At 42.5% G+C, this 13,362-nt stretch overlaps 1 protein-coding gene across 1 annotated transcript in view; it reads right to left on the minus strand.

The window, feature by feature from the left end:
- Positions 1 to 6,028, minus strand: part of znf608 (zinc finger protein 608) — a 52,512-nt gene extending 46,484 nt beyond the window's left edge. The window contains exon 1 of the mRNA XM_046034086.1: positions 4,961 to 6,028. Within this exon, the coding sequence (XP_045890042.1) occupies positions 4,961 to 5,866 (906 nt within the window). The 5' untranslated portion in view covers positions 5,867 to 6,028. The remainder of the gene's footprint in view (positions 1 to 4,960) is intronic.
- Positions 6,029 to 13,362: the final 7,334 nt, after the last annotated feature.

A 13,362-nucleotide genomic window follows, 5' to 3' on the forward strand; every position in this document is an offset into this window, starting at 1 on the left:
AATCTATCCAGCTATGCCAATGAAAAACTGCAGAATGGTTAAATATGATTTAACTATGTCATTTCACCTGGAGAAGGAGGTGCACCATTATTAACATTAGTGTTTGAAAATTACTGCCTTACTCATTATAATAATCAATAAAGTCAAATGTTTTTTGGTTTTTATTGATCCATACCATGAGAATACAAAACCACTTTCCCAACATGATTCAAAAAGATTTATTTCTGAATCTGATTAAACTGTCTTTTTCCTGGTAAAATGCATCACAATAATCCAAAAAGGTTAAAGTCAACACCACATCACAACAACTGTGATGCCGCTGAAATGCTTCATAATTCACAAGCCTTTTCCCTTCAGCCCTGCGTCTTTCCCTACATGCATCTCTCCTGATCAATCTGATGCTCGCTCGCTTGGGATCAGCTGTTTACATGCGACATCACACCACGATCACAACTCTCCCTGAGCAAACCAAACACTGTCAAGGTCGCCATGGAAACCGAGCCTGTGCAAACCTGTTAAAAACCCACCAGGTAAAGGGGGGGCGACGACTTGCAAGGTGCGGGTCTCAACAACATCTCAGCTCAGCCATCCGCCGAGCTCACAGTAAGTTACAGTAAGCGGGATATGATGTTTGCATACAAACAAACAAAACCACTCGAGAGTCAAGAGAAACACCGGATATTGACGAACAAGTTAACACTCAAGATAAACCAATCCAATCAGAAACAGGAGCGGAGCATGTTTGTTGCCTCATCTTCACCCAGCCTGCAGGGATCCAGGCTGACAGACAGAAAGTGATAGCAGAGCAGTCGCTGTCATTCACAGACAAACTCAAGTGCATCTTATTGTCATGCAGATGACAGTTTGAGCTTCAGCAGCCGGAGAACTGCTTTTATTTCTGTCAACATGGCTGGATCAGAATTTAAATTGTAGCTTGATCATTACAGCCGTTATTAAAGATCTTCACATCAGTTGGTCGTCAGTCTGATCACCACTTTTGTCCAGAACGAAATATCTCAACAACTACTGGACCAAGTAAAATGTGGTACAGACCGTACCTGCCAACATTTATGTTTGAAAGTAAGGAGCAAAGAGCAGCTGTGCACACGGCCCTTGGTTCAGGTTGTGGGTTGCCAGGTTGTGGTGACAGATGGGGGTGGGATTGTAGTGTGTGTGGATTGCCTGTGACGATCTGGCAACTTGAGTGACGTCAGAAATCATCCAAGACTTGGATCCGTGTATGATGATTATTCATAATAAAGTTTGCAGGAGTTCCCAGGACAAACAAGGACCAGGAGATGGTCTTGAAATACGTGAGAAACCCGGGAAAAACGTGAGATTTGGCAGGTTTGGTTCATGGTTTCATTGTCCCCAGAAGATGATAAGCTTTGCTAATCCTTCTCCTTCAGTGCCACCATAAGGCCGACATTTGTGCCGTAAGATATACTTTATTAATCCCGCGAGGGGAAACTCTGTGTTTTCACTCTGTTATTATTATGTAAGTATTTGCACACAGCTCCGAAAGACACAGACAAACAGGACTCATAGCAACATATACACGGAGAGATGTCAGAGTCAGGGGGCCCCGAGCAGCTCAAGGCCTCCTTCGGCAGCGCCCAGAAACAGGCACCTCTCCAGCTACCAGTCAAAACTCCGCAACTCTTGTCCGAGCTGGATTTGAACTGGCGACCCTCCGGTTCCCAGCCTAATCCTTACAGACCAATTTGTTTTTACCTGCAAACCTAAGACATTCCCTCAGCCTCAGCTGTACTTTGTGTGTAGTGCTAATTAGCAAATACTGCATGCTAACATGTTAAACTAAGATGAACATAGTAAGGTGAACATGGTAACATCAGCATGTTAGCATTGTCATTTTGAGTATGTTAGCATGCTTGAGTTAGCATTTAGCTTAAGGTACCACAACCTCACACAATCAGGGTAATTGTGTGTGTAAAATAGAAGAAAATAGACTGATGGGCTTTGGGTTTCCATGCATCTAGCACAAGTGAAACACAAGAGGTTGCAACGCCTGTGCAGACAGCTGCATTTATTCAAATAGAGGCGTATCTGTTCCAGATATGTGCAAGATTGATTGAAAAGCATGAGTAGCATAGGCCTATCCGTTTTCAACTTAGCATACGAGGACTTCTGCCTTCTCTGTGTAGAAATGGTTCTGTGCAGTAATCTTATAAATATAAAACATGAGCTGACCAAAGTGCTTTACAAACACAGGCAAGAGAAAGACCAATTAGTAGTAGCAATTTAGATACATCCAAAGACCACAGAGACATTGAGCTGTGCTTTGAACCACTCAGTGAAGGGGACACATCTGATGTGGTGGGGCAGTTTGTTCCACAGACTGGGGCCCGAAACTTAGAAGGCGCGGCCACCCATGAGTTTCCACCAAGCTCGAGGGTTGACCAGAAATGACTGGTAAGGAGACCTGGTGATCTAGTTGGGGAATAAGGCATTAGAATGTTATTTCTAAGCGCTGTAAATGTAAATACTCCTCCTTTCTAGTCTTTTTGACCACTCAAAGCGCTTTTACACTACATCTACATTCACACACTGGCGGAACAGCCGCCAGGGGTAATTCAGGGATCTTGCCCAAGGACACTTCGACACGCAACCAGGGGGAGCCGGAGATTGAACCGCCGACCTTCCGATTAACAGCCAACCCGCTCTACCTCCTGAGCCACAGCCGCCCAAGACATGGGCTGTGTATTTATCCAGGCTTTGTACAACTACTTCATACATCCAGTGCTTCCACAGTTGTTCCTCTCAGCAGGGGTGTAACTATTTAATCCAATTTTGATTCAATTTAAATTAAATGCATCATAAAATCCCACATTCTGCTCATGATTTGAGTTGATTCAGTTTCAAAATGTGCAACAGCTCTTAAAATTGTAAAATGGAAACAGCAATTGATTCAAGAACAATTCAACACATCCGACCTCAGCCACAATCGACAGCAACTCAGTTTGCGGTGCATGCACGAAGGAAGAGTGCAGACAGGGACGTGTCTGAGGAGGTTAGACAGCAGTCTGTGTCAGCCGTCATACGTGTTTGCTTTTTTAAAATCAGAAGCAAAGACTATGATGACAGAGTAGTGAGTTCAACTAATCAGCTGTTGGAAGGGTCCAACACTTTGTACAACCCAACCATCCAACCTGACCTCCTCCTTAAGGGGGCTGCAATAAGAACACTGACAGACAAGCGTTATCACTTGACCACAAGAAGTTGTTGCCAGTAAATTTGTAAGTAGGGCTTTGTGTTTGAACAAATGACAGATACCAGTATTTTTGCTACTCTTAGCAAAAAATGACATCTGAAAAGATTTGAATACATCCCTATAGGCCCTGCTAAGAACGCCACAGTCAATGTGAGCCAAATTGGTAATTATTGATCATGTACAACGTAGATCTGTTTGTCATTTTACAACACAGAGTTGTATCTTACGAGATGTCTCCAGCTAACCATTGTTTGTGCCAACATTCAGCTGGTTGTCTTTATTTTAATGTCAAAATGGACCTCTGTTTTCAGAGTTTCAGGGTGTTAAAGTCTGTGGAGCTTCACCGCATCCATCACAGGACTCTAAAACTCTTCAGTGGAGCCCAGATTACTGCTGACAGGGAATGAATTACGGTCACCACAGAGCTCAGGGTGAGTGTGTGTGTGTGTGTGTGTGTGTGTGTGTGTGTGTGTGTGTGTGTGTGTGTGTGTGTGTGTGCCTGCGAGTGTGTTTCACCGCCGAATGGGAATCCTTCAGATCAACAAATAAACAAAGCAGGCCAGCGTTCCTCCTGTCAGCAGCATCTGCCAGCAGCAGGGAGGACACTTCGGTTTTTCCTGCCTCGTCTAATCCTGCATCCACGATCCCCCACCCCCCCTAAAAAAAAAACTCCTTCTGAACATCCTCCATCTGTTTCTTTTTTTTCAGTCTGTCAGACTCTTTCAGCCTATGTCCTCTGCTGTCACGTCCAATCCCTCCCTCTCTATCAAACATCTCTCTCCCCACTTCACCTCTCCACCCATCCCTCCGTCTTCCTCCATCTTTGTCTCTCCTTCGAATGACTTATTTAAACCCAGAAACGATTTCACATGTGGCAACATCCCCATTCTACCCTTAAATGACTAGAAAATTGGACCTCGGAGTGGCTCATTAAACCCTCAGCAGTCCAACCTTTCAGCCTGTAGCATTTATGTCTTTAAATGAAAAAGATTTTGACCCACACTCTGACACCTGATTCATTTTTACATCATGGGTAATTTCCCAAATGAATTGAGCAAACAAAGCCTGTGCAAATGCAACATAAAGGAGGAATTACAGAAGGGGTTCATTCTGATTCCCTCGCCGCCTTTGCTGAGTTGCTGCTGCACATGTAAATACTGTAGCTGCTTTCCCCTTTAATCTCCAGCAAAAACAAGAAGGATTGGATTAAATGGTTCTGAAAGGAGGAGGAGGATGGAGATGGAGGACACACTGCTGCTGCTGCCTCCCTCCTCCCTCCTCCTCCTCCTTCTTCGCTCTTCACCTCCCCTCCAAAATAAGAAAAAAGACACAAAAAAAATCTCATCTCTGTCCACCAGCGTGGTAGATATAAGAGGACAGACAGGGAGGCTGGGAACAATGACACCAGCTGGGCAACAACAATAGGAAATAAATATCATGTGGCAAGCAGGCGGTCATCCCTTCATCCAATCATCCATTTAAACATTCCTGCTGTGTGTCTGCTGCTGTACTGGCTTCTTTGTGGCCTTCACACCTGCATCTGACTGACTGTGTGTGCTCTGAATATCAAAAATATTCAATTTCTCTCCTTTTCTTTTAACGTTTTGCACCTTTAAATATTTACTACAATGTGGAAGCAGCTGCAGGTGTGAAGCGACAGCTGCCCCGTTTGTTGCTTTGTTGTCGGTGTGTTTTATTATTGGCCTGCAGACAATAAAAGCTGCCTACCTTCTCGGCTCCTCTGTGTTTCTTGGCCGCCGGCGTGTCGTCATGCTGCCGCCTGACAACAATAGCCCCTCCGCCGCTTTTAACTCCACAATCCAGCGCGGCTTTATTGGCAGCGCCGCCGCCGTTACTCGCGCAATTATTGTTATTGTTTACGTTGTTGCCGTTATCTCCCACGATCCTGGAGTCCGGCGCGGCGCAGTGGCAGTGTCCGGGGCCGTCGCGGCACAGATGATGCTCGGGCGCGGCGGAAGACGGGAGGAAGACGGAGGGAGGAGGAGACGAGCCATCGCCGGGCTTCTCCTTCCTCGCCCGGGCTGGAGGAGCCGGAGTAGCGGCGGCGTCCCTCTCCCTGTCCCTCTCCCTCTTCCAGCCCCGGATCACGTTTTTCCCCTTCCTCTCCTCCCTGCCTTTGGCGCAAGTCGCAGGAGAGGCCGTGGTCACTTCGGAGACGCCGTTGTTGATGTTGCTGCCGCTCCCGCCGCCGTCCGCGTCTCTGCTCACCGCCGAAATCATCTCCACACCTTCTCCACCGGCGCAGCGTCCTTGAGCTTCCCGACGCTGCTGCTGCTGCTGCTGCTGCTTACCGACCCCGACGCACAACTCGCCGCCGCCACGCACCGCGACGGCCGCCGCTGAGTGATCCGCCGCCTCACGTTCCTCTCTCCCCTCCCGGACGGCTCGGCAGCGTTTAGACGCGGATCTCCTCGGCTCCGACCCGCCGCCGCCGCCACCGCCGACAGGTCCCCGGGTCTGGAGCGAGGGCAGGGCCGCGTGTCTGTCGGCTGAGCCAGCGGCGCTGGAGGAAGAGGAGGAGGGGGAGGAGGTGGAGGCGGTGTGGTTGGGTGACAGCTCCCTGCAGTCCGTTAGCAGCCCCCTATTCTCCCCAGCTCTCAGGAAACGGTTCATCTCCTCCTTTCCTTGTGTCCTTTGTCGATCTTCACAATAATCAGCATTCAAGTCATTGTCAGCCCACCGCAGTGTGACAGAGAGCACCGAGCTATAGGTGGACACATGCAGGTCTGTTATAGGCTGCTGGATCAGGCCTGCTCCATCACAAACTACAACACAGGCAGAATGACAGCTTGGGGTTCCTGACAGACACGATAGGGGCTCGGTAGATATTATGTAGCTTAGCCTTTGTCATAATAAAGAAATATAGGCTACCCCTATATTTGAAAGGATAATAATAAAACACTAAAAATAAAGTTTTTAAAAAACACCCCAGAGTCACTGCAACATGTGCACATTCTGTTTTCAAATAAGAAAATATTAAATAATAGCCTATGTGGACTAATAGGTGTTCTATTTTATCTTATTGTTAACAATAATATTAAAGAATTCCTTATTTATTTTATCTCCCACTGTGATTAATATCTTGACAAATATCTCAGAAGCCACAAATTACATTTTTTTTCTTTTTTTCTTTTTTTAATTTTTAATTTTTAATTTTTGTTTTAGAAAATGACTGGTTGGCCACAGGGGGGCGCTGTTAGTGTTTGCTTATTGAATTGATTACACACCAACTCAGGTGTAGCTGATTGGATGTTCGTGAAAATTAATGGACTGATGCATATCATCAGTTGCTCCTTATGGGTTTTTTAAATTGCACTGATTGGTCACGGGGGGCGCTATAATATCAGTGTAATGTTCTACTCCAATGCACCATTCCTGTAAATGCCTGTTGGTAATCATTAGTGAGCTCAGTATTCTTAATGGTATTTTGGGTAAAAGTATAATATTCCGGTAATGATCTAAAACAGGCTCTTCTGTTTTTTTCTCTAATTGCTACACTTTCCTAAATTACGACGGGACACTATGCTTTTGGGAGCCTGATGAAGCGCTGAGTATGCTGAGTGATAAGTATTCGCATGTCAATGTTACTTAAAGATCCCTAAATATATACTTTTGAGAGCTAAACTAAGTGTGCAGTCACTTCCCCAAACACATGCGGCTTATATTTTCTGAGGTTATTGTGCTTAGTTTTAAATTCACTGTCAACAGTATGAAGGAAAAATATACATTTATAATGTCACGGGTAAAAACACATAGCCTACCATAGAGAAGTTCTCTAAAACTGGAGTGAATCATAAATTACATTAAGTTACATGACATAAGTTAACAGTCCTATAGTAGTAAAGTACTTGACAGCATAATAAAACAAAAAAACTGTAAAGCAGAATAAAGGCAAATATAGACACACATACTATTTTTTTTTTTTACATTACATTTATACCTAGAACAACAATGTAAAAGTAATTCACTAGAGAAAGCTGAACTGAATGAAAAGGTGCACTAATGCTGCTTGCAAACAATTTGGAGACATGTGCGTTATGACCTGGGTGATCTGCTGGGCTTGCAAACTGGGAGCTTGTCTGATATGGCCTGCCAAGATATCATATGCCAAGAAGAAAAAACAAAAACATGTTTCTAAGGACCAGAGAGACGTGACGATTCAGGGAATTGCAATAATCCCGCCTGCTCAATTTGAACGCATGCATTGGATATTCGGAGTCAGACAGGGAAAGAAAGCCTCTGGTTTCTGAGCTGTTTCTAAGATGGAGAAACATAAACATCCTTTTAAAATACAATATGTAAAATACGAGGGGATTTGTGTGCTCGGATCTCCACTGTATAGAAACCTTCTCAGATCATCAGATTAAAGAGTGAAAAAGCAGAATAAACAGGCCTGAGCTCACACGAATAAAAAGTGTATAAATCCACAGATTACTGTCACGCAAGTTACTGCTGTTGGTGTGATGAAGAAATATTCAGAGATGCCGCCTCTCTCTGTAGCTGCATGTGTGATGAAGAAATATCATTTTGCAAACCTGAACAGTCAATACAGACAGGAGTTCATTATCAGAGTCACTTAAAGGGACACGTGGAATGAATACAGCAATAAATACACCAGGAGCGTACTTAGTGTATTAAGACATTTGATATCTGAAACTTGAATCATCCTGGAGAAAATGGCTAAATGAGACAGGCAGTAGGTTACAGGAAAGTATTTAGTTGTGTGTGGCTCTGAGCAGTGTTATTGCAGCTGTAGAGGGAAGGAGAGTCAGTTCACTCTCTTTCACATGACATTTGTTCTGAATGATTTAGACGCAGGAATTTATTGGTTTTAGAGAAGCTCTTGACAGGATGGAAATTATCTGAAGGCAGAGACTGATATACATTAATATTTTTAGTCTGAGAGACAGTTTTCTGTGCCAATATTCAGAGCTCTCTGCTTGGACCTCATTTATTTTATCTCCCAAAGGACACATAGCTCTTTCATCTGCTCTCATTAGAATTTATTCTTTATTACACTAAGAAAAGTACATTTTGAGTCCAAATTGTTTCTCCATCAGGCAGGCCTACATAAGGAGCAAACAGATTTGGGTGTGAGTTATTGGAAAATGTGTCTTAAGCTACGTTCACACTGCAGACCTTAATGCTCAATTGCAATTTATTGCCCAGGTCAGATTTTTTTGAATGACTGTTCCACATTATATTGTAATTGTGGCCCATGTCAGACTCCAGTGGGAAGTGGCCATGGCCTGAAAATGACCCACATATGCAAAAGAATAATGCGACATCACACGCAGCACGCTGTCGTACGGAAGTAAACATGGAGGCCACAAGGGCCTCCATGTTTGCGTTTGCATTTACTGTATTGGTAACCCAGATCCAAACTGGAAAATATCAGATTCCTTGTGACTTGGGCTGTTCACTCTGTTCCGAACCGAGTCACATATGAGCAGAAAAATAACATTTGGGTCACTTTGGCGTGCAGTTAGAACGTGGCCTTAGTACCACCCACAGATGTTGTTACCGCCAACTTAATATGTGCACACCTTCAAACTTAACTTAAGACAATAAAAATACAATACAATCACAAACAAGCATCGTATTTATAGGCAATCAAAGCGAAAACACCTCCTGGACCTCTAACAACAGAGATAAAACTCAGGGATCCAAGTAAGGAGGGCTCCATTAAAATGAAAAGAAATGCTTTACAGTGAAAGTACAAATGACAGTCAGCTTGTCTGTCATTGACCAGAGTCACTGATAAGAGATTTGGGGCAGCAGGGGAAAGAAGAGGGTTCAGTGAAATGTCAACAGTATATCACTGTAACACACTGGACTGTCGCAAACCAAGCAAACAGAGCCACTGTACAGTCAGTCGCAGACAGTAAGACCATGTTTATTTTGCAGGGGTTGAGGAGGCGTGTCATTTGTGACCACAACATGTCCTACAGTATATATCTGGGGACAAAAGTGGAGTACAGACAAATATACTCGAAATAGTCCAAAGCAATGTAACAAGGACTGCTGAACTAAGGGAAAACGCAGAGAGTGATGGAAGGTGGGTTTATTGAAATCCCAGTGTAGCACACGCCCCATCAGATTACATCGCAAGTGTCAGCAAGTGATTCTGTCTCTGCAATGGAGAACTACAGCGCAGACGACTCCTTTCGATTTAAAAGGAGGAGCACAATGTCCAATCCTCCCTGTGCTCCGTCCAACACACCCGGACATCACAGGTAAGAAAATAAGACACTGAAAACAAAAAGTTTCCTAACTTTAAAAAACAGAAAAGGTCTCCAGTGTTGACACTTTCAAAGAATGTCATCTCAATTTAGAGTGTCTGCGAGTGGAGCTGTTTTCTTATCTCTGTCCGTGCTAAATACCCGCTTCTTCTTCTTTTGTATACTTCAAATAAGTGTATTTTTTTTCTGGAAATCACATTTTATAAAGTGAGCCTGGCCTCACCGTGGAGGACTGGACATCTGTGTATTTCCAACAGCACATGTTCTCTTTTACAGACTGAGCCTGTTACTGAAAGAGAGTGTCGCATTATGTGTTTGCAACCTTGAACCAGCAGAGTTCTTTCTTTTTCAAACTTGTAGTCTTCAGCCCCAACCGACACAGATTCAAGTCACATCCTTTATCAGACGCATATCAGCCATCACACAGCTCCCTCTTGAAACACTAAATGCTTTACACTACTTGTTTTGCATGCATAGTCATGCTCCTCAACACCTGGAAACTAACTATGATGTGAAAAAATCTGTGGAGTTCCCCCTTTAATATCACCAATCCGTCCATCTACGCTGGAGTGAGTCAGCCTCAAACGTGTCGAGTAAACCCAGTTCAAAGTGCACTGGTTTTCTGTTTGCTCATGCTGCCTGTTCTGCTGCCACAGAAGAAATGCAGTAAAAAGTAGAGCAGATGTTTCTGTCCTGTTGGAGCAATGTTTGTTGTAACCAGGAAAAAATTCATTTGTAATGTTTGAAAAGAAAGGGGTACTCCAGGGATTTATTATTTCATTTCCATTTCCAACTTGGGGGACATCTTTTTTTTTTAAATGGTTAAAATTGATACAGTAGTGTCAGACGTGTCCTGTGAGATAAATGTATTGACGCATCATGTTTTTAGCAACAAATCCTGAGCTGCAGTTCATAAAGTTTGTTTTTTCAGTGGGCGTCTGGTCTCTGTTTACACACAGGAGACGCAGTTTGCACCAATGATTACTCTCACAGTGTGTGTCACTACAGCTTAATATGAATCAATCCAGCAAAAGTGAATTACATTTCCTCAACTCTATTTCCTTAGCATTTGGAATTAAATTGTCCAGCACTGGCTGTTCAGGCTGTTCAACATTCAGTAGAATATATAATATACAATATATACTCCAATAGAACAATGGAGCCATATCACAGCAAGAGATTAATAATTATTTCATTAGAATTTGGGGCACAGATTAATATTCTGCAAAGTAAGAATTCAGAGACAAATAAAAATGAAAGTACCAGCAATGTATGCAAAATAAAAATAAATGATTGTGTAGCATTATAATACTAATCTGATAATTATAAGTTAGTAATTTAAAATGATGGAAATGAGACAAACTATAAAAAGATGAATCAGCAAGGTTGAAAGTAGAACAAAATGAATGTGCTGTGGGAAAAAATATAAATAAAACAACACTGTTTGTATTTCAAAAAAACCACCTGCAGTTTCTGTTGTGGTTGTTCAACACCAGCGTGTCAGACTGCTGCTTTGATCCTGTTTCTCTGCATGTGGTCGTAGAGGCCTGCACTGTGTCTTTGTGTGGGTGTGTCTCTGTAAAATCACTATTGGAGACTCATCAGTTTGTCAGTCAGTAAAGAATTGATACACAACAAATATTAGAAACGTCTGGCTGTCAATAACACTGATGCAGTATTGTCCAGTCCCCTTCTTCAAAGGACCGTTTCAGGGTTCAGACTTGGTCTAAAGTTAGAATTATATTTAGGTTAGACGAATAGTTCAAGATAGACTTTGAATACTACCAGGTTGCCAGAAAGAGTTGGTGAGCCCAGGTTTAGTTTTTTTGTCTCTGCACAGATTAGACTAGACTTTAGGAAGGAACAGTCTCTGTTCCTGACTTCATTCCTGACTGTTGTTCAACAACAAATAGTTCCAGCAAAAAATCCCCCTATGGACTCTATAAAATATGGACGTAGTATCTTTGACATCGAAGTCTTTATGCTAAGCTTGGCTAACCACTTTCTGACTCGAGATATGTACTTTACAAATTTTTCTCATTCACTCTCAGAAAGTGATTCTGATACGATACGATATGATAACAATATATTTGATTGTCCCTTAGGGAAATTCATTCATTTTGGGCTCATTGATGCTGCATACATTACCAACCATCAATAATTTACAATCAACAGACAAACAGACATCTGATAAACATTGAAGCTAGTCACCAACCTTGCACATGTCAAGATATTGCATGTCACTGTACTGCTAAAACCTTCTATTGCACTCGTAACATTATTACACGGGAAGGTAGCAGTGTGTTGCACATAGACTATTTTAGGTCTGTGACGGACTCTTACTGAGAAGACTGATGGAAAAGCAATTGATCATATTTCCCAAAATGTTGAACTGTTCCTTTAAGGTTAGACTTACAGGTCAGGAAACGTAATATGTCAGTGAGGGTGTGATTGTGTATTTGTGTATGTGCATAAGCACATGCTGGGCCATTTTACTTGTGCATTCATTATATATATATATATTTTTTTTTACAAAAGTGTATTTGTGGATTTGTATTTATCTTTGTGTTTTGTGTCAGTCAGTGTAATTGTGCATGTGCATATACTGTACACGTGTGTGTGTGTGTGTGTGTGTGTGTGTGCAGGATAATAGCTGCATCATATCTATGCAGTGAAATGTTTTCACACAGTTAAAAGCAGTTATTCTGATTATTTGCAGTGTGTTTGTTTCATTTGGCCTCTTTGCTTCAGAGTGAATAATGGTACAATACATTATCTGTACTTTTAGATCATTTTCATTTCATTTTAATTGGCACCACAACCACCAGGAGGCATCTGCACACCTGCTGAAGCCCTTGGAAACCACACTGGTCTTCCACTCCTACAAGCATGATGACGTGGCAGCTTTGTTTTTGTAATACTTCAGATGTTTTACTGAATACATGCATGCAAGCATCTATTTTTGATCATCTGATTAATTTCTTAAGATCATTTTCTTGACTAAAGTACAATATCAACAAGCCCTGACTTGCAGAGTGGCTCTTTGTCAAAATGTTAGTTTTAAGACCTTAATGATTTTATATTGTGCTCACATGGCTCAATTTCCCTATTGCGTTTCTTGAGATAACTGAATGTATTTTGAACTTACCAGAAATTTGGGAATTAGTTGTAGATAGTATATTACAAAAAAACTAATACCTGCTGTAAGCAGAGTCAAATGAAATTGCCAGATTTTTGAAGGGAGGCTGGTGACTTTCTCCCTGTAACACAAACTTCAACCACATCATTCTCTACTTACCTGTTGAAAACACAAAGAAAGCATTAGCTCACTGGACTGTTGTTGTACAGGACTGCAGTCAGTGTAAAGTGATACAACAGGTGGTATCTGCCGGACCCTATTGTCCTGCATTGGTCTATTTAATAAATATTTAGTAAATGGTAGCAGTTAACAAAGGGGAACTAACCAGATTAAATCCAGTTCGGCAGCCTTGACGGGTAAAAAAGAGAAGAAAGTTTTGTTCCCATGTAAACTGAGCTTGAAAGAGCCGCATGGGAAATCATTGTGTTCCCATGTATCTCATATTGTTCTGTGTGCCAGGATTTTAAGTGAACAGAACAGAAGAAGAAGTTTTTAAGAAGTTTTTAAAATGTACAGCAATGTAGATAAGAGCAAAAATGAAACTTCGCTCTCCAAACAAAGCTGCTTGTCACTGATCAAAGGTTTAAATGCTCACTGACACACACACACACACACACACACACACACACACACACACTACCCTGCCCTGCCACCTGATTGGCTGTGACACGTGAGATCAGGTGGCCCACAGGCAGGTGAGGGAGCAGAGGATCAGGCTGCAGGGTCAG

Source organism: Micropterus dolomieu, linkage group LG21 (genome assembly GCF_021292245.1).
Source record: "Micropterus dolomieu isolate WLL.071019.BEF.003 ecotype Adirondacks linkage group LG21, ASM2129224v1, whole genome shotgun sequence".
Taxonomy (NCBI): Eukaryota; Metazoa; Chordata; class Actinopteri; order Centrarchiformes; family Centrarchidae; genus Micropterus; species Micropterus dolomieu.